The sequence below is a fragment of the Apteryx rowi genome, unplaced genomic scaffold (assembly GCF_003343035.1).
Source record: "Apteryx rowi isolate R43461 unplaced genomic scaffold, aptRow1 scaffold_327, whole genome shotgun sequence".
NCBI classification, from domain to species: Eukaryota; Metazoa; Chordata; class Aves; order Apterygiformes; family Apterygidae; genus Apteryx; species Apteryx rowi.
Genome location: NW_020449719.1, coordinates 381,799 through 409,248, shown reverse-complemented (window position 1 = coordinate 409,248; position 27,450 = coordinate 381,799). Strand labels below are relative to the sequence as shown.

General features: G+C 39.4%; 1 protein-coding gene across 1 annotated transcript; it reads right to left on the bottom strand.

Annotated features, from left to right (window-relative positions):
• Positions 1–2,161: 2,161 nt before the first annotated feature.
• On the bottom strand, positions 2,162–17,795 carry LOC112968860 (arylsulfatase D-like). Its single transcript, XM_026071532.1, has 10 exons — positions 17,749–17,795; positions 14,709–14,858; positions 13,594–13,715; positions 12,002–12,124; positions 8,412–8,835; positions 7,509–7,645; positions 6,409–6,543; positions 5,625–5,787; positions 5,222–5,343; positions 2,162–4,555 (listed from the first exon to the last, which is right to left on the bottom strand). Exons 1-10 carry the CDS (start codon positions 17,772–17,774, stop codon positions 4,185–4,187), a joined length of 1,773 nt encoding a protein of 590 aa, XP_025927317.1. The 5' UTR covers positions 17,775–17,795; the 3' UTR covers positions 2,162–4,184.
• Between the last annotated feature and the right edge of the window lie 9,655 nt (positions 17,796–27,450).

Below are 27,450 nucleotides of genomic sequence, written 5' to 3'. Positions count from 1 at the left end.
TTCTAAATATGTTAGAGACAAACTGCTGCTAATGTGATTTAAACACTGCTAAATCAGAAATTTTATGTCGTTTCCATCACTTGTTCAAATTTTCTGTGTGCTAAATAGCAATTTTGCCGAACTTACAACACTGACAACAAATGAGAAAGCTCTTAAAAGCTTGCCAGTTTCAAAACATTTCGCAGCCCTCAGTTTAAAAAAAAAATCACCATTTAAATTTCATATGTAAATGAGTAGCTGTCATCTCACAAATGGATGCAGAACAAAGCATTTGCAAGGAAAAATGTAATATTAGAGGAGATTAGTGGGCTTCCAGCTGTGAAAAAGAAATAGTCAGCTACAGCATATGTGTTTGTTAAGCCTCCTGCTTTGTGAAAGAATGAGAGTCTCTTCACATACCTAAAAAAATGCACTAATAAAAAGGATGAATAATGGTAGAAGAGCTTTGTTTTTTTACAGAGGTTTTATCAGTGTTATGTGAATCTCCTTGAAAATCATTTTGGCTATCTCTGCAAGTGACTGAGGAAYTAATATCACTGGCAAACAGGTGATAATAAAATTACCCTAGAAAACTTATTGACTGTCTGGTGGGCTGATACCTCTGGAAGTTGATCAATGACTGGAAATGCCCTGTTACACATGTGGGTACACCCTATCATTGTGCTACTGATTGTAATTAGCTTCTTTTTTTGTATTTGGTTAGGTCTATGCTGTTATACTCGGTCAACTTTCCCATGTCTGGAATGGTTGTTAGCATGGGTTAACCACTACTAGACCCTGATAGCGAGAGGCAAGATCAGGTGTTGTAAGAGCATGACTCTCCCAAAGTCCCTAGTCTCAATGTGCCTTGGTCTGATGGGTATAGGGCATCTGCAGTACAACTACTGCACTATCAGTGGTCTGCAAGGGGTGGGAAGTAGCAAACACCTATAAAGTTTGAGTTGTATTTTGAGTGATTGGATGGTCCATAATCTCCCCAGCTAGTCTGTGCATAGGTGAAACAATAAACTAACTTAGATCCCAATGGGTCCTAATAGTAATAAACGTTATGAAAGCAGCTTTTCATTAATGACCTTGTACTAAATTAGTTTATGTCGCTTTTGCCATATTAACTGGATATAATCAGTCATGGACAACAGGGCAGTGCAAACAAGCTCTGAGTGTGAGGAGCCTTGGTACAGGCTATAGGTCAGCAAGTGACAGGAGAACAACACCTGAAACTGCTGGGCAGGTCCAGCGTGACTGGTCACGGACTGATTGGATTGGTGGCGGGTGCCACAGTCTGGCTATAAGACCCCCTGGTAATAGAGACAGTGGGAGGACATCGTTATGTGGCCATCTGACTCCACGTGGCAGCAGAGGCCCCTGGGTGAATGGTTACATGCTGGTGCCCAGCTGATGCCCAGAGCCTGACCCTGGGGCCAGTGGGAGTGAGAGTCACCTTTCCCCTGAGTTCGACTGTGCCAGCTCACTGGGGTGGTGACTGGGGCAAGTCTCAGGTGACTCTACCTGCATGTGTGTGTGCATATTCATATGTGTGTGTGTGTGCTCAAAGCTTTCCCTGACACAGTCCATCCCTTGCTTGATCCACTTAAAAAATTGAACTTTGTAATTTCATGTTACCTAGTGTTCCTTTTCCCCCATGACAGTAGGTTAGACTGGATTTCTACTTTTAGATGTTTAAAGTTAGGTGAGATTAATTTCATCATAAGAATCTGAAAATATTGGCCATTGTTGGGAAATACTTGAGTCTGGACCTAGGGAATTTCAGTTTATTCCTGTATTATTTGTTCTCAGGAAGGGAAAACTGGATGCTGGCACTGCAGGCAGGAATTGCACAGTGTTTTGTGTGAGTATAATAAATCTTTGTGAGGAGAAAAAGTAGTGGTATAGTTTGATGAATATAAGGTTAGAGTTCTCAAAGAGAAAATTAACAAGTCCAAAGATATTGTTCTTCTGTTGCAGCTGCACAAGAAAGGGTACCATCGTCTACTGACTACCCAAAAGGAGAAGAAAGCCAGTATGATTTTGTGAAGGCAGTCTTTATTAATGCCCATGAGTGTTACATGTGCAATGTTCATGTTACCAAGCTCTGACTATTTGTTGATCCCATGGCACTTTGTGCATCAGCAGGGCTGATAACTGTAGTTTCATGGGCAAACCCCAATGGCCAGGATAAATTGTAACTCAGATGTTTTCCTGTACCCTAGTTCCAAATGGATATCCTACAATGGTATGCAGTATTCCTGTGCAAAAAAGGCTAGTTCAACCACATAAAGATGAAGCAGAGCAAGATTTGAAAAGTATTTTCTTGACAATATAGTACTGTGAGATGCCTATTGGGGGAATATTATGAACAGGTCTTATACCCACATATTTTAAAAGGTGTTGAAAATTTGAGACGATGTAAAACCCCAGCTAATAAACTGGCTTGAGAATGGAAGGTCTTGGAAAAAGACAGAGGGAACTGAAAAATGTTGGTTTTATTACAGTAATTTTTTGTAAAGAAAACACTGGATATTGGATATGAAAAGACCTTTAAATCTAGCCAATAAAGAACCAATGAAATCAAATGAATTTGGAGGAGAAATAAAGCACACACACTTAACAATGGAGAAAATTAAGCAACAGTCCTGTGCCCAATGATGTGATGGATTCACTTCATCTATTGAAGTTTTCACAGTGAGACTGGGGGCCTTTCTTATCGATAGCAGTGAAGGAGCAACTGGGTGAATGAATTATAACAGTCTGTGAGATGCATGAGGTCAGAGCGTATGACATAACTGTACTTTTAAACCTTAGGAATTTATTTACCTGCAGTTCTCCTGATGGGTGGAATTGTGAGAAAACAGTGGGAGAATAAAAGCTGATGCCAAACACATTTATCAAAGGAGATGAACAAGAGAAATAGGTCCTAGCACAACAGTTAGAGAAGTAGTAAAAAATGTGAAATAAATCTGAGGGGCAAATTATGTTCTCAGATACATACGTATTCAGATATACGAGTGTAAACTTATCAATCTGGACAGATATATTTTATACCCCACAAGGAAAAACATTCCCTGCAAGGCCACCTTAATAAGAACAACTATTTTAACACAAAGAAGGGAAGAACAGAATTTATAGCAGCCAAGGAAAGGAGATAGATTAGCAACACTAAATATTTGGTGGATGAAGARTGTAATTTATGAAGCAAAAAATGCCTTTATTCTGCATTTCTTTTTTTTGACAGTAAATTAAAGTGTGTTAGCTTTCACAATTATTATTGGATATCTTTTAAAGACTCTTGTCTGAACCTATTACTTGCTAGCAGGAACCGGTTTTGCTTGAGATATGGGCAGCAAGAGAACTTGTGTAATTCTGTGCCAGAACAACTAAGCTGGTTATCAATGTTGCATTTCTGCAACACTGCAGAGTGCAATGTCACTATGCCCTTCCCAGTGCTGCCCAGGGACCTGTGTGCAATGGTAGCTTTGGAAAGCAAAAGTCCTTTCCATCTTGTGTTTTCCATTGGAAGAGGCTGGCACTGCTCAGAGGAATCCCGTCCTTCTCAGAATGTGCTGACAGCTGTTATCTAACTTATCACATTTCCAGGGCAACTGCCTCACCCAGGCACTTACTCCTGATCCAGAAGCCCCAGGCTCACCAGCTGCCATCATCACCGCTGCTGGAGGAACCAGCGACAAAGAAGGAAGGAAGCTACATTTAAAGGAGATTCTGTGTGGAACTATGGGAAGAATTATTTTGGAGCAGGAGAGAAAGTAGTCTGCAAAAAATGTTTTACAGGGGGCATCATATGCATTGCCAATAAAGATAAAATTAAGGGAGACCTCAGTGGAATGACTTAGAAATTTGGAACAAAAGCCAAAGTAAAGCTTCTAAGTTACATTTACAAACAGCAAAAGATAAGTTATTTTGTTACTGGTACAACTTTGATGTTGGCCTACTTCAGTGCATTTGAATTATTCATTCAGTTGTCAGCAGGTAGAACTTAAAACACGCTATTGAGAATATACTGTCTTGATCCCTCCATGGCAGTATCCTGCCTAAAGCAACTTTTACCAAATATACTGCCATCCACTGGAACAATTCTTAAATATAGGATTCATTAAAAAAAAAMCCAAAAATCCAAACCATCAACCAACACCACCAAAACACTTCTGAGAAATTAACAGTTTGTTCTTTTACAGATCAGCAAGTTTGTTATCACCTTCCTTATCACACCAACAGAAAGGGAATGTCCCACAGCACGGCTGCAGCCACGGCTTCCACATAATGTTGTAAAAGGAGAGCTGCTCCGGGACTGGAGTCAGTGTCCTGCGATGCTCTTCARTGGCTCTTCCAATCTTCTTTATTACAATGTCAAAGAGGGGCTCAGTGTTACCTGTTAGAGGTTTGGCTTCAGAAGGGTCTCGTGAGAGATCAAACAGCAATGGAGGGTCGTGATGTGTCACACCTTCCCCAAAGCATGGACAAAATCCTCTGTCATAACAAGCTCCAGCCCCGGGTGGACGGAAAACTGGGGTCACATAATGAGCCTTCCAGATGGCTCCACCTGGCAGGAAAGAAGTAAGCTTTGCAAAGATACTGGTGGTTATCACAAGGCACTAGAATACTGAATGTTTTTTCTAGAGTTATTTTTTGGGAGGACGGCTATGCTTCAGCTTTAGACTTGCTAGTTTATATAGTATTTTCATTCAAAATTTAAATAATACAAAATTAAACCAAAAAGGTAAAATGGAGATTTCTGTCATTTTTAAATTTCTCCAAAGTTTCCAGTGAGTGTCACTTTTCCCTGATTTTTTTTTTCCTATGGAAAAAAAGATTTTGCAGTTTCCTTATTTGAGTAGCAGAAGGACATCTTCAGGTTTGACAAGGGACTGAGGCAAGAACTTCTCCATCAGGAAGGATGACATGGACTCCCCAGACCTTGCATTCAGAGGTGGGCAAGAACTGGAACCCACATGGCACAGAGGGAAAACCTGTGGACTGCCAAAATTTTTTTTTCAAGCTTCAATATCCTGCCTAACGTGATAGACCTCATGCCATGTGCCTTGAAGTGAATTCTTTCTCTCATATAATTATAGGTAATGATAGTGAGTTATTTAGCACCTTACACCTGGAACTACTTGGAAAGCTGCAGTTGCAGAATAACCATGCCAGGCAAATCTGCCCCCCCATAGATTGAACCTGGTTCTTGGGAAAGAATTTCAGTACTCACTCTCCTTCTGGTGCCACCGCACTGCATGTAAATGAACACCACAGTAATGAAACAGGAATTCATGCTCTGAGTGCTGAACTGTTCCTTGCAGTAAAGGCATCAGGTCCCGGCCATCARTTACCCTAACAGAAAGAATGGAAACCACCAAACTCGAGTAAGTCGTACATTACTGCATTCTTTATGCACACCTTTTGTTGGAAGTGACAGCGCTGAACAAGAAAGATTTATGAGTAGACGCTGAATCTCAAATGTGAAAAAGAGGTAAATGAACTGTGGYAACATTTATAGATCTAGAAAAGTGGCAGGAGTGGAAAAGAAATCCTCAGGTTTTCAGAATGTTTCCAAACTGGATTTTCCATCATCTTGGGAAAAGAGGAGTAAAGGCAGTTTATAGTGTTTGTACCTGTCCTGGGGTACTACCCCTCCAGCCAGATGTACTACTGTAGGATAAATGTCCATAAGGCTCGTAGGTTCATCAATAACTGTGTCTGCAGGTAACACTCCTGGCCATCTAAATATCCCTGGGACACGGATTCCTCCTTCCCAGCCTGCCATAGCTTTTCCACCTTTCATTAAAAAACAAATTTTCATTAAAATAAACTTTTCATTAAAAATAAAGAGAAATTCTAGACCATTAAAATTGTATTAATATAAACTGACTAATGTTATCCRTTAGCCTTCCCTACCTTTTCGGTTTTACCATGAGGCTCATTCTCCTCAATATCAGTGATAGTATGTTCAACACATTAGAGCCCTCAACTGACCTCACCACTTACTCCCTTTTGCATTGTCCCGTTAGAATTTGGTGTGGATAAAATTTTCAGACATGAAATGACTTCTCAACATAGTTCTCTCTTTTTTACAATCATATAATACACCTGCAAGAGTTCACATGTAAGGTGCAGATAAAAATATTGAACAAGAAGTTACACATTCTTAATTAAAATTAGCTTGTGATCAGTTGCCTCAGAAGGAAGTGCCAGTTTGAGAATTCATGCTTAAAAAGAACATCTGTACATACTAGAATTGTCTAGATTTTTGAATGCATAATTAGAATAAGACAAATTCCCTTCTAAATGATAAAACACCATTAGTCCTTGAGCATACAGTCTTATCTAAGCTTTAGAGGTGTCCTGAGTACTTAATTAGTTGTTCCGGGATTGTCGCTGTCCCCTGACAGTTCTTACCTCTGTATATTCCATTCCAACCGCCCAGCTGCCTTTTTCCTTCTTGTCTTTCCAGCCATCCACCATGATCAGAGGCAAAGTAAACTAGTGTAATATTTTTCAAGCCTTCCCTCTCAATAGCATCTAGAACTTGGCCTGTAAACACAGGAATGTGCGAGTATCAAAAAGSAAAAACACAGCTTACACCACTTTTAGCATCTGACTTGCAAACATTCATCCATATAGTTTCTTGTCTAGGTCAACMTGTGTAGGGTTGCTTAGTGTTTAAAAGAAATATTTTGCAGGATCAAGATGTATACCTGTGATTTCAGAGTCTATAAATGCATGGAAAATTTGTGATACACTATAACTCCTTTATTGTTAGCATTATAACAGGAGAGGGTAAGAACCCTAGTCACAGATATGATATGTATGCATATGTACCTGATTCTTATCCCTTTTGCAAAGATAGCTACTTTCATCCTCCATGATTGGATGATATATAACCTTCCTTCCCCTTCGGAAAAAAAAAATCAGGCTGAAAAATAACATGAATCTGATTTCTAGAGGCATATCAATTAATACCTATGAACATTTCTGCGTTCATGAATGAACTGAAAAATATTCAGTATTCTGCTGAATATAGCATTGACAGACAAACAGCCTCCTGGTTTACATCTGGAATTAATTTGCTTATCAGTTTTATTCCCTTCTGACATGTCCTACTTAGATAAGACATGGACATAAGAGGCTGAAATTACCTGATCTTGAATAATCATGGAAAACTAAATAGTTCTCAGTTCATATAGTGTTTAGAAAGAAAAGCAGCTGGTTACCTTTGACAGGAGCCAGGGGCACATGGTTAAAACTTAGTAAACACTATCCAAAAAAAAACTGAATGAGCAGACTCATTTGGTCCAAGACCAGAGAAAAGAAAAAGCCAAAAGTATAGGCTAACAGTGCTCATACAATGACAGATATTCATGACAAACTTAGGCCTTTTTTCTTCCTTGCTTTTATTTCTCTTCCTTGTTCTTTTAACAATAACTGCCTTTTCTATTATACATTTGGATCCAGATATTAGGTAGCTGGAGACATTTTTATTTGCTATGGCAACTTACCCACCATCCAGTCCATCTCCTCTATATTGTCTCCATATAAACCATGGCTGCTCTTCCCAAGAAACTTCTCTGTGGTGAGGAGAGGGGTGTGGGCGTGTAAAAAGGAAAGAAAGAGGAGGAATGACTTGTGCTTGTTTCTAAAAAACAGAAATCAACACTTTGTTATTAGGGAAGAAGGTCCTCAATACATACAGAGGTCATTCATAATGGAAATTGGTATTGTGATTTGCATAGATCTTTCAGCAGTGACTTCAAAAACATCTTACTTTGTAAGATATTAAAATCCCATGGTTATGATCTGTCTCACAAAGTAATGCTTGGCTTATATAAAATGACCCTCTTTTTCCCTGAATCATACCTAGAAAGTTTTCACATAGACACTCCACTTTCTTCTATTGCAAACCATCACAGTGCTACTGAAATCAAGGGAGCAGATTCATTTCCTGCCACCTGGTCCCCATGTGTCAGTCCATATGATAAGGCAACCTCATGGCTCTATTTCTTCTCTGCTATTTTTGAGCTTTCCCCCACTCCTGTCCCTGCCCACACACACATTTCTGCCATAAGTTGCTCTCCTTTAAAGTGGCAGTGCTGGTCTTATGGGTAGAAATACAAATTTCCTCAAAATTGCTTAGAAATATTCAATCCAACATGTGAAAATTTGGAAAAGTTATGAGTTTTAGTGAAGTTGAGAATAACACATATCTCCAAGCTGCACCTAATTTTTGGTTTAGTACTGTAATATCATTATTAATGATATCAATAATTAATAATTATTAGCCATAATAATATTATTATCATACTATATAATATTGTAAAAATTACAGAGAAGATTTCTCATGGAAAAATACTGCAAGACATGTAAGAACTGGAATAAATGTGTTCAAAGGAAACACACTTTACCTTTCAATAAATGAAATAGATTCCCTCAAGATAAGGGACGTAGTCCTCTCTGTCACCATTGGCTGTTCTGTAACTTCATGGTTTCTCATCATAATGCAGTTCCAGTATCTTATGAATCCATAACTTGAGAACCAGGATGTAAAGAACAGAAGACTAAACCCAGCAAGGCAGGTCACTGTTTTCCAGCTGACTGAAATCAAGCCTGTAAGTCTTGCTAGGGCAGAAGTGAGTGTAACAAGACCAATCATCTGCGTGCAAAGCCAGAGTTTCCTTCTAAATTCTCTGTCCATCTCTGGAGGTTCTGTTGTTAGGCAGTCACTTATTAGCGTAAAAGGCATGCCRTAAAAATAATCAAACCCATGGTTTAAAGGGTGATGACAATGGTCATTGCAGGATTCACAGTTAACACCTTGATGCCACTTCCCTGAAAATACACATTGTTAGTATGTAAAGAAATAATATTTAAAAACGAGCTTTTCCTCCTACAAAACATTTCTCAAAAATATGTGGGTTTTTTTCTACCTAAGTTGTTCATTCTACAAATATATTTCAAGTATGAACTGATATAACAGGGTGTATCTTATGACTGATGAAAGCAAACTTCTGTAGCATATAAATTTCTACTGGAGTTCCTTGGTGATTCATGCCCCAAAGCTTTGGCCAAATGTAAAAAAATGAAATAAAATAGGAGCTAAAAATTGAGAAGCATCCAGATTTTCAGAACTCAAAAAATATATGTCCTTCTTGGAGACCTGCCAGGTATGAAATAGGAGGGAAAAGTCCTTTTGTAAGTATAGGGCAAAATAACATTGTTCTTTGGTCTCTTTACTTTCAACATGCAATAGAGAAAGCTGGAAAAATTTCAATGGGTTAGTGTCAGGACTGTAAGAACATTCAGTGACGTGCTGGTGCCTGCTTGAYAAGGAGAACTGTGGGCTACACGATAACACAGTCAAATAGCTTGCAGTGCAACAGTGAGTTTTCCAGGCAAACCAGCAGCTCCAGAAGAACTTGAGCACAGGAAAGAGTGAGATGATCAGGATTTCTCCTCAAGTTATACATATGTAACTTTGGTGATTGTAATACTTCTGTATACTGAATGAAAAGAGCCTTGTTTTATAAGTATTTTTGCATTTATTCATACTTTATCAATTTCAAAAAAGTCAAAGACATCAGGACCCCTTTTCTTTTAAATAATGAAGTCTTCATATATGAAAAGGAACATTCTATAACCTTTTGCAATACCACTTGTCCTTTATTATGAACATATGTCCATTATGATAAAGGACCCATCAAAATAAAGCTCTTGCTTCTCCTCTAGTCTATTCAAACAGACTGGTAATGCACTTACCCAGAAACTCAATAACTTGGCTGATTTGGCTCAAAGAGGGGTGGTGGTGAATGTCTGAATCAAGTGACCAGAATCTCTTTTTTCTCACAAGAGAGATGCAGTTTAGCTACTTTTGATGATCTTTGATGTAATACAGGCCTTGGATGCCAGATTTATAGATCAAAGTGAACTTTTTGAACTTTCTGAATTTTACTTGAAAACTGATTTGCAGCCAATTCTTATTGTGGAATAAAGAACTGTGCATTTACAGAAAGATATTATCCTAAACAATTGGCTTACAGTATTACTAATAGTATACAAGCAGCCAACCCTGAGTAGATTTCAACAGAATTTCTGCACATTACAGTAGGAGCAAAAAAATCTACTTCAGAGAAAAAGAATGCTACTTTTTGGATGTCAGTACAAGGACAGAGTAAAAATTCTAATCCAGGTGGATGGATTTCTTTCAGCCAAAATCTCTATTCACTTTGCCTCTTGACATGTTTGCCTTGACGTGTTAAGAGCCACCAATAAAATGAAACAGATTTGTTGTCAATACATAGATGTATAGGTCATAAATACAGGTGCAGATATGGTATCCTTAGATTTCAGTAGCGCTTCAGCACCATCTTCAGATGAAGTTGAAAAAAACTTCTGACATGCCGTAAAAGTCTCAGGTCTAGAGGACAATTTAAGTRTATAATTAAGAAAAATTAAGTTTATAATTAAGATAAATTAATCTGTGAGAGCATATGTTACACAACATTGGCTTTCAGACTACAAAGAATCTTCAAATTGTTTTCCAGCTTGTCACATCAAGCAGCTGGTAATTAATGGGATTTAACTTTGCAGTTAAATTGTTTGTGCTCAAAACAAAACAACCATGAACCTTTCAGGTGAGTCAATTTAGTGCTTGTTCATCTGTGCTGATTTGGGTAGACACTGTGTAAGATTTTGTGCTTCATGACTTGAATGTAAAGTTATTATTACATTTGTTAGCATCACTCATCACTAGTGTTTTCCATCATCCCTTAAAGTGCAGTTTATCAGAAACTGTCAATCTGGTTGGACTAAGTGGTGCTCTTGATATCTGTGATGTGATTTTAGCTTAGATGCTCACAGGGAAAATGCCAACCTGGTTTGCTAGCTAGCTTCTTGGAGCGATGCAGCACAGGTTCCCTGCAGGGCAATACTTATGGCAAAGGGGAGACAAATATGATTGTTTTGTTAGTGCTTACGTGCTGAAGCCAAGCTGAAGCACTTGGTGAATGGACATGGGCTGTTTTATGAGTATTCTAAAACAACTAAAATAATATCACAACAAAAGTAACAGGAGGAGAAGACTAAATAATACACAACTTAAAAAGCTTGGAGGGCTTCATTTAGTATTGCCTTCTACATTTTGAATTTATTATGCCAAATGAATACAAGCCCATTGCTGCAGAAACTTTTGTTAGTGAATTCAGTTTATTTGTGCAACTCATGTTTTTATGTGTCAAACATAGATTTTGACTATTGACATGCTCAGATGAGGTAGGGCAAATCACTGAAAAGTCAACTCAGGAATGTTTGTGTTTTCTCAGGATGTGAAACTGTGTGACATATCTAAGATAAATAATTATTTGAAACTGGATTATGACTAAAAGTTACAGCTGTATTAAAGAGTGTCCTGTAAAATATAAAGTAAAATGAAACTCTTACTAAAACTGAAGGAGGCAATGTTTTGTGGGCTGTATTGAGATCTTGGTCAGCTACAGTGGCACACTGTAATTACAGAAGAAATAATTTGGCTGTTTCTGTTTCTGAAAGACCAAATCATTTGATACTGTAAACTGGTTCTATTGTTTTAGGTAGCAGCCATTCCCTTTTGTATGACTTGTGAGCCGGCTCTGAACTGTATAAAGCATGAGGATGCATATTTAAATAGAACTCATGTATTTGTTCTTTATGAAAATAGTACTGGGACAATTTTCATATTACTAGTAGAATATTATTCAAGAAATATTTTTAACAACATATTGGCCATTATGTTTTTAACAACCACAGCTATGTTTGAAAGCAGGTTGAAGGTAAAGATTATTCTCTTTAGCAGACACTACAGAGGAATTCTTTTTGTTTAGGACTTCTTACAGGACATTCTTGGATCAGGAAAGAAAAGCACTACAACTGAGGTATGACCAGTTGCCTACTAAACCAAACACTTTGAGTGAGATATGCAGATGAAACTCATTCTGTGCCATCTTCAGGAATTTTTCCATACCTATTAGTCCTGTGCTGTAGCCTTGTTGCTGCAATATTTTGGCAAAAGTGGTTTCATTTGGAGGGAGCCCTCCTGAGCCGCCATTCCAAAAAATAACACGATAATTGTTTATAGCATCCATGCCTATAAAATATAATAATAAAAAACCTCAGTAAGTGTAACCAGTAGAATATTTTTATCAAATATATTTCCTTGTTTCCTGGTTTCACTGATTATTACAGTGTTAATTTTTTATCCTAATGCTGTTTGTTCAGGGAAATAAATCTATGACACTGGACAAGAATGAGAAAGAGTTAAATCTCTCCATTATATAATACCTATTGCTCTTTGAATGGCACAGCTGTATAGAAGCTTTTCTATGTTCCAGTGGCATCCAGACTTTATGGACTGCACTGATCTGGTGTGATTGTGAGGGTCGGGAGGACAGTAAGGAGGTTTCAGCCCTATTTTAGCCTCATACTTCCACTTCCCTAAGACTGTCCGGAAACTCAAAACTTCCCTGCATGGTGACATGGTGGGTATCTGACTCCTGAAAACCATAGAGCAGCTATGTAGCACCCTTGTCTTCTCCTCACCTGTAGGTTTACACCCTGTTATTTGGCATTATATTTGGCATAACCCTGTCAAATGATGCAACGTGAAACACAATCTGTCATATACCACAAAACTGGGAGTAGGAGCTCAGTCTCCCATGGAAGTGTTGAATGTATCTGACCCTGTTGTTATAGTGGGAGACAGAGTCTATAAATGCTTGTGCACATTTTCCAGCTACCTCAGTGGGAGCTGTCAGAATGAAAGTAGAATGACATGTCAGCTTCCAAATGCCTTGGGAATGAAGGCACTTAACATCATTTGCAATAGAACAAGTGTCAGAAAGTTGTTGTTAGAAACATGTAGAGCTATTTGTTTTTTGTATCTCTTCATCTCAGGAATGCAGTTTGACAGGATAGTATTTTTTCTTCAAAAATAGAACCCAGAAAAATAATACAGCTGTCAAAGTGTTATTTTGTAGGATAGATGAATTCTGATACATAGCTAACAAAAACTTTCCCATAAACCACTCATTCTGTGTCTAGACTGGAGGAAATGGACACAAGTCTGCGTAGATCTGCCCTCTYTTACCTGCAAGGTCAAGCTATTTCTGATATCTGAGCAGGAGTCACCCATTACAGAAATCAATGTAAATAGTGTTTCAGAAATGTGTTTTTATTCATATTCTGAGTGATTAATTTTTTAAATGTGACAATTTGTACTAACTCCATTCCTGCTGCAATCTGTATAATAGAGCACCAAAATGCAACAGAAGTTGCTAGTTGGAAGGGAGCAAGCTGCTCTGCAGAACTGGTTCTTCTCTGCCTCACTTCCCCCCCGGTCCATTGATTGCACCACATAAATACAGATGTAACTGCAGAGGTGCCTGATCTAGCTGGTGGGGCGTTGTGTACATACTTAGTGAGGGATGACATATCTGCGGTACCCCTTCTGTTTGCACGCCCTCCTTTCTTTTGTGCCAATTGTATGAGATTGTTCCCTTTGGCAATAAAGCAATGTTTAAAGGCTACTTTTAGGTTTAAAGGTTGTGCAAGGCAAACCTGATCGGAGGGGATATCTGCCAGTGAGGAAAGCTGCTCTGCTGGGGGTGCAAAGTGGAGCCGCAGCGATGTGCTGAGTCAGTTTCACTCCTTCTTTTGCCAGATGGTCAATATTTGGGGTCCTAAAACCACAACCAACATTATCAGATATCATTCAATGAGGGACTTCAAGGGGATAGTGATGAGGAATAATACACTTAGATTTATTTGGGGAAATTTCTTCTATTTGAAGATGGCTCTGTATCCTTCCCTTCCCTTCCCTTCCCTTCCCTTCCCTTCCCTTCCCTTCCAAAATATATATTTTTTTCTTTCTTCATTAACAATAGGTATCTGGATAAGTTTCAAGCTAATCATTCCTTCTTGTTTTCCCCAGTCCTACAAAGGGCTTCGCAGAAATGTACCCTGCTGCTCCTGAAGAGCAAAACTCATGCCTAGAGGATGAAATTATGTTGAAGTAGATGCTGAGCCAGGCAGAGCCTCATCAGCTACCTATCCGAAACTGCTGGTCAGTGTCAGTCAGGGTGAGCTTCTGAAAACTTAGCTGGATGAGCAGACTGATCATACCAAATTTGGTTTTGTTCAGTGAAGAAGTGACAAGCTGGTAGGAAGCTAGCAGGCAATAATGTGGCATGATTTTGAAAGGGAAGGCAAATTCTGCGTCTTTGGGTCTGAAAATAAAAGTTTTTTCCTAGTAACATAGCTCATTGCAGTGATTTATACTGGATTTCGATGTGTTGCTTGGAAAAAATTACATAACAGAGTTAAATGAGTTAATRAGGCTTGGTATGCGGAAAGAGGGAACAGTTTTTCTGTCTTCAGGTGTGTGTGCAGGAGTTTAGCATTTCTCAACAATTAAGAAATACGCAAGAACTAAGGACATATTCCCAGACTAAAACAGCTCTGGATAGCAGATTTGGCCCTGGGAATGCCCTCTAGGGTGTGAGATAATCCTGACAGTGCTTTGCATTTACTGTTAGTGGCACCCACAGGAAACCCCCCTACTTTTGCATTAAATGAACGTGAAGACAGGCCAAATGGTTGAGGACTGGCAGAAGATGTCAGTCTTACACTAAAAAACAGACAAACACTATTCGCTATTATGCTCTATTTCTTACCTGATAGTATCATTCCCATAGCAACCTACGTCCCCTATACCAAGGTCATCAGCCATCAACAGGACAATGTTTGGCTTTGTGGTGGTGGCAAGCTGTGTCTGTGGTGGTTGTAGAAGCAGACAGAAAAACAGGGGGGTGACCAGTGATCTCCTGAAACACAGAAGAAGGAAAGAAAGTCAATGCCCTGGCTGTTCATCTCTCCTGCTGCATGTGGCTGAATACTGTCTAGAGTGAGCTTGACTGCAGACCATTCTCTATCTAGTCAAAGACAGCATCTTAAAAGTTTCCTCCTGGGTGAGTTAGCTTATGGTGGAGATCTCTGCAAAATTTCAGCTTGAGAATGACACMTTCATATTTGCTTCATTATGAAAACCCCATATTTATTCACATTTTAGTCTTTCTTGTTTTTCTTTGAAGGCTGCACATGAGCAGAGATTTCTGTGGATCCCCATGCATCATTTCAGATGCCTTCACATATCATGACTAAATATGTCAGTAAGACAGAGATTATTTTAGACTCTTCTCTCTTCCCTCCATGACTCACTATATGATGCTTCTAGCAGAGAGAGCAGCAGCCCATCATAAGGAACAGTGAAAATTTCTTAGGACTAAAATGTGAGCAAGAGTTTCAGTGACTTATTTGTGACTGTGAAAGCTATTCAGATGGAAAGCCTGCTGCCAGGGTCATGAAGAGTTTTAGATGTTAACAAGTGAGAAGAGGAAAGGCAGCACTGACCAGATTGAGGACATATGGTCTCTCTAGTAGTTCTTAGATAAGTGAAATGCTCATTTGTCGCAACAGGGAAAAGATTTCCATCTCGATAGATGTGCGACTGCCACAGCAGTGTACTTGTCAATGCGTGAACATGCTGCAGAACTTTCAAGGTGAAGTATTTTTATTTGGCTAAAGAAAGCTTCCTGTGGTGTGTTTATCTGAACTATCTTAAGCAGAGTAAAGCTGGAAGTTATACACTCTAAAGGGCTAATGTAAGAGTCATGACATAGGGCAAAATCTCTCCTTCAGGTACTCCCTGACCTTGAAAGTTAGCCTGAAGAAAGCAAAGTGTTATGTACATTAGGATCCAACCTATAAATTCCTGAGGCTAGCAGAAAACAAGATGTACGTTACAGAAGCAACTGTTTTTTTAACTTACTTCTTGGAGTGCCAGGAAGGTTAAGGTGGCATCTTAAATTCAGACTTGAAAAAATTTAAAAGTAGTTGTCTAGCCCTAACAGAGAGATCCAGAAAGCTAGGTTTAGATAACAGAGTTTTCAGGGCTATCTGCAGAAAAAGTGGTGGAAGTGGTATTGGTGAAAAGTAACTGAAATATCCTGCAAACTTAGCAGGGAATTATTTATAGTGAAAAGGAAATGCTGAGGCTCACTTCTGCTCATGTCTAGGGGTTAGGTACCTTAGGAAGATTGCAGACAAATTCCTTTATTAGTTTGAAAGTGAGAGCTCAGATTCTCTTCTTAATATAAGCGCCAGGCACACTCCTTTTTAAGTGGAGTTGAAGCCGTGCACTCACTTGTACAAAACTGTACTGGTTAGWCACTAACTATGTAGTGGGTAAGCTTTGGTATCTGCTTGAGAAAATATGGGCCTGTCATTCTTTTTACCAAACTAGTTATCAGTTCCCTTTTACTTGCTCTTCTTTCTTCCCATGACTGTTTACAGCCTGGTTGTTGGGCCTGTTAGGTAGGCTGTGGGAAATATGTGTTCTAATTCCCCTCCRATATCAGCAGATATCAGATCCAAGTCTCTTATTTTATAGGTGTGTGCTTTAATCACCAGGCTTACATGAAAAGATAAATGATCACTTCTCTGATGGCTTGTCTTTTGAATAAATTGACTATGGATGCTGTTCCTTGAGAGGATTTGCAACTGCTAGCATGGTCTAATAAATATCCTAATCATGGGGCATTTTCTAAGAACGTGAGCAGAGTTTATGACTCATACTTTTGTCTCTAGACTGTCTCTAATACAACATAGGGGGAGAGAGATGTCTAGAAGCTCTGTCTAGAACAGGATCTAGGGATGACTCAAGATCAAGGCATAGGTGCTAAGTGAATACAGGTTCCTTATGGGCCTATGGAACATCTCATTTCTGGATCACTTTCTTGGGCATATGCACAAAAATTCTGCTGGAGTCACATTATAGGCCCTCTTTGGATCTCACCCTTTGTGCTTGGAAGACACACACACAATGTTTAATACAGTGTCTAAATAAAGACACACACTGTCTGTTCCTTTATTTAGACATTCAAGACCAGAATATACCTGTAACATGCCAAAGTCCCACCATCAGCCTAGCATTGCATCATTCCTTCTAGATATGCTAGTGATTGACCATCTACCCACATTAGATATGAACATACAGTTCAAAGAGCCTACACTTTCTGCAAGAGACCTAAATACTTACACACAGATTCCTGTATTGTTGTGTATGGGAGGACAGGGATTTGGAAAGACATTTGAAGAATATGGGAGGATTATTTAAGAAACATGTGAGTTGTTCAACTGAGAGAGGGCTTCAGGTCTTAATTCAAGGTGTAGTTTCCAAATGAAAGCTGAGTTAAATACAAAAGAAAAAATCTGTCTTGGAGTAGGTAGAGAGTATGTTAAACTTTGCTATTGATCCAAACACACAGCATGAAAAGGAAAGTGTCAGGTCCGTAACTTTAAAAACTCCTTTTCCAGTTGTTTCCAAACGTCTCAGGAACCTTCTGACTTGGGAAATTATGTGTGAAAGATAACATGTAAAATCAGTTAGTTTGCTTTGAAGCTCTGGGATATTTTTTAGAAGTTGTTTTGGGAAGCTGTTGAACGTAAGCAACTTCCTCTGACATCCTTTTCACGCAGATTGTGGCCATTGTGTGGTGAAAGGTTTAAGAACAAGCAACAACAAAAAAAAAAAACAGCAAATCATACTGTTAGCATACTTTAAAGTAAATTGTTTTATAATACAGTATTATATCATTATTAAACTTAGATCATTCTAATTATGATATAACCATAATTCATGAACTTTTTTCTTACCAGTAAGATGTTAGTTGCCAAATCATTTCTTCTTCTGGTGCATTCAGATCCTGTAAAACCAAAAGAGACAGCATTGTTATGTTTGCATCTTCCTATTAGTCACTGCAATAAGAATGGATAAAAAACTTAAACCAAAGCCCTTCAACATTGTCTCTATTTTATTTGCTTCAGCCGACCTTAGATCAGGCCCTAAATGAAGGAGAGTAAAGGCACTAATATAATTTGTTATTGATAGGACATCTTCACTTCTTAGAGGAACTTTGCTTTTTGTGTAGAAAATTTTCCCTTAAGGTAGCAAAATAATTCTCTTTTGTTGCATGACTGCACTGTATGAAAAATACTTACTATTCAGTCAGAAAGGAAGAGAAGATCTATTCAAAACGCAGTCCTCAATAGCATTTATTTTTCTGTAATCACAGAGACAGTAATAGCTTGCTGCTTCCTCACAGAATGTGCCAAGTTTCCTTTCAGGCTTGTGAGAGAGATCTTTAGTTGCAGAAATGCTAGTCATCCTCTTTCAATGATGACATTTTCATAGAAGACACTGAATTTGTGACCTCTTTTTGTTTGACTTGCATTCTAGCTTAGCCTTTTCCTCCTTTACCTATGTCAGATTTCTGGATTTCATGGTATTTCCCCCCTCTCTGTACAGCTCTCTGCAAAGGGTTCTCTGGATCTTTCTCTTTTACGGTCAGGACAAGACAAACTGTTAAAAGGATTTGAAGTAAAGGGCAAATGACCTTGGTTCACAGGCTTCAAAATAGACTGCCTTTAAATTCATTCAATGCTTGGTTAAACAACATTGAACTATCCCAAGTGTCCCAATTTTATAAATTGTGTTGGCTTAGCCTTTTGTTTTCCAGAAATGGTAGCATTTAGCAGTTTAGTTAATATCTATCTGAGCAGGAAATATTGGTGTTATGTGCTTCTACTACTTGGATTTTGTTAATAGTTCTTACACTCTCTGAAATACATTTTATTCATCTGTGCTATAAGCTTCAATGGGGAAATTAATATTTCTGTGCTTAGAGTTTTAGAGGAAAGGAGTTATTCACATGAGATTAGAAAACAGGTGTTCAAACAGTTATAAACATTTATTTGCAAGCATCAGTGTTGACACGGCACTATCTATGGGCACTCAGTTTCCTGCATCTGGATTTGTGCCTTTGCTGCATCCTAAGTTTGTATAGCAAAGATATTGGAGTACACCTCAGCCATCTTTTACACACATGTAGAAGATGTCCCAGTAACAACTGAAATAAATGGAGTTGGAAATATTCAAGATGAGGTGTAACTATTTGTCACTAACTGCCTGTACTTGACAGAAGAGTTATATTGACTCAAAGCACAGGATGGAGCTCAAGGCTGAGTCTCCTCAGGAGCTGCCTATAAAATAACAGTTATTATACAGAGAACAGTTTGCTGCACTGAATGATATTACCCTTGTCAAGCCATTTTCTCCATGTAAGGCAAGGGGAAAAGGGGAATACGCTGTAGGCGTAAGAGGGAAAGCCAAAGCAGTTTGCTCTGTTCCTCATTGTTTTGAGAAGCTGGAGGGAGCCCCTGTCCCCGCTCTGCAAGGCAGCTCTTCCTGTGGGTGCCCTGAAGGTCCCTGGGGTAGCAGCAAGCCCTTGCCCCATTCAGCTGCAAGAAGTTTGGAGAATACTTTTTGGGACCTCCACCCACTGTGCCTAATGGCACTTAAACCATTGGGCAACCAGACAGTCCACTTTATAATCTGAATTGAACTCAGTTTAAAGCAAAACTCTGTCTCTACCCCACCACTTATTAATCCCCCCCGCCCCCAAATAGGTTCTATCCCCTTCTTCATCCATTTTGATCATCCAGGGGGGTATAGCTAGCAGAACTTTCATATTTTAGTGATTTTTTTTTAATGACTGAACTTTTAAAATCTGTCTTTACTTTTCTGTCAAAATACTCAGAAGACACTGACAACCAAATTCAGCCCTAGACAAAACATTCATACTTTTAGATACACTTTTAACACAAACAGTACCCATTTGTGGCATCGGTTTGGCAACACTCAGTGAAAACCCTTGCAGGTAATCCCATTCAATCTGGTGCTGTTCAGTCAGGGAAAATATCTTCCAAAAATTCCTAATTTATAGACTTGACACAGCTAAAATAAAAGCCAAACTCATGAGAAAAAGTTGTCTGCAGCTGACTGCTTTCACTTTGTACACAGACATCTATGTGAATAATGTTGTTGTAAGGGGAAATGCTTTCTAAAAACTTCCTCAAGATAGCAACAAACTTTTCCAAAAGTCCATTAAAATTTTCCTGTGCATTTGCAAACATAGAAAGGGAGCAATACAGTACCTGGTATCAAGTTACTCTCTGCTGAGTGAAAATATCTGGCAGCTGATACACCCGAGCGTGACCTTATTTTCAGTCGGYTTAAAACCATTCCAAATTTTTCAGCAAGACGACTGCTGCTACAGTACAGCATCTAACATCTGTTTCTGAAGGCAGTCCTTAAATAATCTACCCTATCTGCTCATGCGCGCTTCTCCACAGGAAAGCCTTGTTAAACTGGAGTTTTCAAGCTGTTGGATGGTCTAATTTATGCTGGCATTCCTTAAGCTGCATATCCTATCGCTGCCTGCACAAGGGTAACATTCATGCACACAGGCAGTTCAGATTAGGCAACACCAGAGATCTAGGGAAAATGCTTTTTGCTCTGTCACTGCTTTCTCAAAGGAAGCAAAGGGCCTCCTGCAAGCCTGACACATGCCAATGAAAAAAAATATATAAATAACAGTTCCCAATAAATGTCACCTCATTTCCAGCAAGGAAAACAGAAAAGTGCTGTACTAATGAAGCAGCAAGTCCTTGTCTGCAGAAATAGAAACTGAGAGAATATCTTTGCTTTATAACAGCCTCCAGGGTCTGCAGTGATAAGAAGATCGCCTCTGCACACACAGTAAAAAGCAGTTTTAGGGTGTGGGGAGGAAATACTGGCTTGGGATCAGAATTTGCTTTCCCTCAAAAAGGAGGCACTGGGCATGACTTCTAAGTGCTTTCAGGGACAGGGTGGCCCCATGCTGTCACAGCACGTCTGTGCTTGAACGGGCCGAGTCAGCCCCCACTCCTTGCCTTTGGGCTGGTTTGGACACAGCCTTTAGAGGTTTCTTTGGGTAAAATGTGCTGGAACATGCTGGATTCATAGGAAGCAGGCAGGACTTTCAGATATGCAAAAATCCTGCAACTTTCTGCAAGGCTACATTTCATCTCATATCGCTTAACACAACTTTCAAGGTTACATTCATCTAATTTTTTACTGAAGACAAATGTTAGATGGTGGAATTTCTGCAGAATGACTTTATTTCAAATTATGTGAGCTGCAATATGTTCTTATTAACACAGCTAGTTTATTGCTGGGAGAAGTCATGGCTGCTATATCTACATAATGGGACCTAACAATATTTAATTTTGTTTTGGGAGAACCACTACAGTTGTTTAATATGTTACCTAGATCCATCCATGCCTGAAAGTACCAACTTTTTAGAGCTTTATGATTTTTAAAAACATAAAAATAATGCACTTSATGATGATAAACTAGTACTTAACCAAGAAAATGTGTGTTAGAAGGTAGAAAATCTTTCTGATACTGATTTAATTTCTTATTTTTATTCTTTGACAGCAAACTTCGTTAACACAGCTGCCTGGCGGTATCATGTGGCATTTTCAGACTAGCATCTGAGTTCTTAGAACCAGCATTTAAGACTGATAGCTTTTCAAGCATAAACATCTGCAAAGCAGGAAATTAAAGTTATAGTACAAGCTAAATACATCTGTATCCAGCTCCTCCTTCCACCACAGTGCTGGCAAAAAGCACTAGGAATTATCTGCCTGCTCTCCATCCCCAGCATGTTCATGGCCATGTTGTATTTTGAAGGAATTAAGGACCGTAGCGCAGCAAACTTGTGTGGGTGTGAGGAGATTTGGCACATGCTGATCTTTTCTGTGTTTGCATGTGAAGCCAGCAGAGAGAGGCCATGGGGGCCATTGGCTGCAAGTTTGGGGCAGCACGTTGGTAACGGTGCACAGGGATGCTCCAGCCCCAAACTGTCAGCAGTGAGATGCTGTATGAGCATGGGCTGCGGGCTTAATGATGAAAAAGCTTGTGGGGGGTACTATGACGTTGCAATGTATATCGCTCTTTTCATTTTGAACAGCTTCAAAACACCTCTGTTTTACACAAACAGCTGATCTGAATGTCCCTTAAAGCCATCCCGAGGTATGGTGACAGCAGCATCCAGCCTCCGGCTGCATGTGGCTTTTGCGTGAGGACGCGGGTCCCAGTGACGTCCTTGCAGACTGAACCTCTGAGCTCCTGTGTAGTCAGAACTATAACAGGGGAGAAAATTGTAAAAGCTCACTCATACAGGATTGCTTCAGGAGACTGGCACAATGTAGAAGTATGAGGCAAGGACAGGAACATCCTTCCCAGTGACTTTCACCTAAATGCAATTTTTGGATGAGCTGAAAGAATGTATTAGTCCCCACACTGCAGTGACCATATATATATGCCTTTTGCATGTGTTTATTGACTTCCAAGGCAATTCAATACCTTTTCTAGTCATAACTCAAATAAACAGATTAAAATTACATGTTGGCTAATGCTTTCTTTCCTGATTTTTTTTTGAGTCCTGTTGAACCCAATGTTTTAGAAGAGCATGAGATAATATCAAACTATAGCCTTGCGTTACTGACAGAATTTCCAGGGCTTTCTTGTTTTAAATGAGAAGGAATATTTTTATGAGTTATCAGTGCTTCAGGCAATGGCAGTGCTCAGGTTGGCTTGCCAGTGGAGTACTTCCAAGGCTAATTACCCTAAGCACCCTGTGTGGTGCCCAGGCGGTCAGGGGCTGGCTTGCTGCCATGGCATACTGGGGAGGTGCTGGCATGAGGAGGGAGAGCTGCCAGTGGTGTCTCTCTCTTTCCACCGCAACATTTCCATGCTGGAACGGTGACTACTGACACACACAGGGGATGTGATGTGTCTCTGATTTTCCTTCTCTCCTTCTGTCCTTGCCACCTACCTCCCTATCCCCACCCTCCATTATAATCTATAAGRTAGAGAGACCTGTACATCTCCAGAAAACTTCCCATTCCCCTTCACTGTGTCTTTAGCACTTTAGAATTCATTAATACATGCAGCATTTCTTGTTTTCTCATGCCCTCTGCTGTTATCTACAAATTTTGTAAAAAGAAAGTGCCTCAGAAGGTGCTTGATTTTTCTATCCAGGTTGCAACCCCACCTGGGCCCTGCTGCATGTGACAGGATCTTTTGCAGACAAGGTCTCCTCCACAGCTGTCCTATTACTTCTTATGTTTTTCCATGACTTCTTGTAAATGTATAGCATTTGTTATGGAGAACCACAAACTGTAACTGCTATGTTATTTACTGAATTTAGAGTGCAGCAGAAAATTGAATGCATGTTTACAGTTATACCTCAGTGTTTTTTATATAACCTAACGGTTTTCAGTGTTTTATATATAAACTAACAGAGAAAGAGCTAGAYGAGATCACTACTTGAGTGACAAGAAAACCCCACACATCACAGGAAACAATTGCGGCAGATGTGAAAAAACACTTATTCTGCACGCTTTGTCAAAGATGTGTAGTGTGAAACCTTTCTGCTGTTAGATACCCAACAAAGAGCTGCAGCAATGAACCATGACTCATTGCACTGACAAAAAGACAAATACTCATTCACACAGGCCAAGGGCAACTAATGGATATTAGACTGCTTACAYAGTCCACAATAAACACTGAAAGAAAGGTAGAAAAAACTTTCAAAATAAACTCTCAAATAAATAACCTAGTTCACTGAAATCTGGCTACCGAGAATTGCCATCTAGGCACAGCTATACGTAATGAAGATAAAAGAGAGAGGGTAGTTTGTGTGGTCTAAAGACATTCCTCGCACAATGACAACTTGTGTTTATTTTGGAGTTTGAAGGAGAGAAAAATTAATGCTGTCTTACTGATACCATGTGAAGAGGGAATTTTCAGAAGGGCTGCGCAAAATTAATTCTGTTTCCATCCACTGTATTAACTAGCTCTACCTATTTTCTGTAGTGAAATCTTTCAGAAGTCTGTTATTACTCAGACTTCAGAATGAGTGTGAAATTTTGCAACAGTCTTGTACACACATTTATTTTAGCTGCATTTTCTTTAAAAACAAAAAATGGAGGAAGTAGCACTTACTGAACTTTTTAAAGTACTCAACATCCAAGTGTTTGAAGTCCCAAGGTGGTAGCAGTTTGGTACTAAAATGTGATGATGAAGAGGCTCCCTCTAGTGACCGATTTATTTTTGAAATCTTGCTGTTCTAGAGAACATTTGATTCATGCTCTTCCTTTCTGAAAATCAGTCATCCCTGTATGCAATGATAGAAAATGGTGTCATGTCTTTGAGCTCTTATTTACCCTAGTTCTTCAAGGACTGAACGCTCCAGAGCAGTTGCAGAGCCCTAGCTGTGGTCTTGTAGCCCCTATTCCAGCTTCACATCTTCGGTAGGGAACCAAGTTCGTGCCCACCAGGACTGCTCTGCAATGTGAGCCAAAGTGCAGTAAGCAGGGATGACTGGGAGAGTCCCTTCAAAAGTGCACTCCTGATCTGGACTAAAGCAGTAATTCAAATGCACCTGTTATTTAAATTCTGCCGGAGCCTGACTTAGAGGACTTATGAGTCTCAGACAATGATTCAGACTACTTAGGCACCATCTAACCTCTCAAAGGATCTAGAGGTCTGTCTGTGTTTCCATTTTGAAAGACAACTTCCCATGCTGTCTTGCTATAACTGCCTCCTTTGGTCAGCACAAATGGCAGGGGCCAGCTATGTGCATGTAGGCATGATCTAACTCTTCAGCTCAGTGTGATGGGGACTTAGCTAAAAAAATGGAAACATTTTGTTCTGGTTCTTGCTCCAATGCTTTTTGGTGGATTTGCTATTAAAATCAGTGAATAAAGTGTATAAAGAACACTTAGAACAGGAACCATGATTCTGGATTTCCCCTTCAGGAATGCCAACTTTTACAAGAGAGATGGATGTCAACCCTATTCAAAGCCTCTTAAAGCCTTGTATAAAGTAAGTAGTTAGAAGTAAAAAGGAGCCATGACCATCCTGTCCAGCTGAAGAAAATTGCCAGCAGATGATTCCCAGTGGAAAAGAAACTACCTTCTCTTCCTTGCGCTTGCCTGCACAAAAGGGTACTTAATTTTGGCTCCCGGGGCCCTTCTGCTGCCCTGGGTCCTGCACTCACTTTGTTGCAGGCTTGCGCCTGCTCTTTGCTGTTGGCTGCTTCCCGCTCAGGAGCGCGCAGCCCTTGCGTTGTCCTGCAGAGGTGGCCCCTTCTGGGTTCACCGCTTGGGAGAGGGGCGCCCGGCTCTTCTGGAGCACCCTTTCATCACTCCCGTGATTGACCTCTCCTGACTGTACAGGCCATGTATGCACCCACAGCACAGGGAGCAGCACACTGCTTTTTAGGACCTGCAGCATACAAGTTAAATGTTTAACACAGGCAGGCAGTCTCAGGTCCTCTCTTCCTTCTGCTGCAGTGAAGGTAGTGAAAGCCTAATGTGTGAATATATGTGTACGTACCTGAGTTTACAGTGCCTATTATTTCAAATATTTCTTTTTATTTTTCCATGCAAAATGGAAAGAGCAAAACAGGAGGTTTAGAAGGGTTCTGTAGGCAGTTGAGGTTGCTAGATTGAGATTGCGCAGAAAATATTTAAAAAAAAAAAACAGAACAAGGATGTTTCACAGGCAGTAAGATCAATAAAGAGCAATGAGATCTGAAAAAAATTCATGGATTTTTTTTCTGAAAAACTATAAAATACACAAAATACAGTATTAGTTTGATAGCTTATGGAGACAAGACATATATCTAACATTCTTAACAAACCATGCCCTTTAAAACTGCTTAAATCTATAAAAGGTTGGGATAAAGCACAATAGCATATGCATGAGGATCAGAAGATTTTACCTGATCCCACGTTCTGCTATTTTATGAAATTTCCACCACTGTAGCTGTTCTTGCAGATATCAGGAGCTATAGTCTCAGAGGGGTGCTATTCCAGATAAGGGGGGGTGGTTAAAAATCTATAGTATATAGTTTTAGATTGTCTTCTGATGCTGAGGCTAAACACACTCATATAGGTAGAGACTGTCTAGAAAACATACTATGAGAATTTTACAAAATATTTTTACTAGCATGATAATTTGTAAGATAACATACTGAAAAAGTACAAGCCACTGGTGCTGCTAAACAAAAAGAGCTGGATAAGGCATTCACAGGATGGCACAGATTTTCCATGTTTTTATGAACTTGATGTGAAGTCAGGAATTCCTTTGTGCTGATATACTGTAGTGTAGATCTTCACCATCTTTAGTTCACTTCAGTTTGCATTGCATACTATAGTTTCCACTGCTTATCAAGTAGCAGTTAATAATAATGGATATAAATAATTGGGCATTATATAAAATTCCAGTGAATAAACTTGCCTAATGACTGAGTATTCCATATTCGAGTCAATTATTCTCTCTACTGGAACGTGATTATTTAAACCCATGAGAAAGGAAATCTATAATGCAACATCTACAGAGGGATGAAATCTTAAGAGGTCTTGAGACACCTTAAAAAGCAGGGAGCGATACTGCAGAGCAACTGTTACATATAGATTACATATGGATTGTAGGGGACAGAACAACACTCATGTTTGCCTGTGAACAGCCCCAATAACAAAGTCAAAAAGTGACCCTGGAATACATTTTGTTAACGATTACTATTTCAGGTTTATGGAAATGTTGCTCCTTGTTACTACAGTTCACAAATCAACTTAAAACTGTCTTCGGTGTTTTTCTGGCAACAGCCGCAAGCTGCAGTTTCTGAGTTTAGTCAAAAGCCATGACACAATTTGATTTCAAGCCTACTATTGTAATCCTCACCACTGAGAAAACAATGGAGGGAAAAAAGGAGAACACTGATCTGTAAATTCAGAGCATTACAAATAGTTCTAGTTAAATCAAAGTCCTYTAAAATGTTGCTTTTGTATTCCAAGCTTGAAAAAGAGTACTTGTCATTCAGAAATGAGGATCCACTTCAGAAAATAGGTCCCCTTGCCTATTAAAAATCACATGAATTGTCCTTTGCAGTTACAACTGGTTGAGCACCAGAACAGCTCCAGTGTTGTAAAAATGGGGAAGTGTGGGTTTATAGCAGCAGTATTGTTTGCACTCTCAGGGAATGGAACTTTGCTCCAGAAATCAAAGGTGGGAAAATACCTTACAAAGCCACAGAGAAACAGCTCTGCTGCAATGGTCTTCATAGAACAAATACATGGATTAAGAGCTCTGAAATGTTTTTATATCAATGGCATTCTTAAGCCAAGGCTGTATACTACAGACTTCTCCCGGCATAGCTATGTTGGATGAGGTTCAGAAAAGTGCATTTTTTGCCAGTTGTGGGAAAGAAATGGCTAAAACAAACCACACTGGTAGGAGTGCAGGGTTTAGTACAAAATGCATCTGCATCAGGAATGATTTGCTGATACAGTATTGCTGATACATGACATCCAAGTGCTCCTACAATGGACGTGGTCTTGCACTTTTCACTTGTGAATATGAAGTATCTTTTTCTCACGTCTCACTTTAACATCTGTAGATAC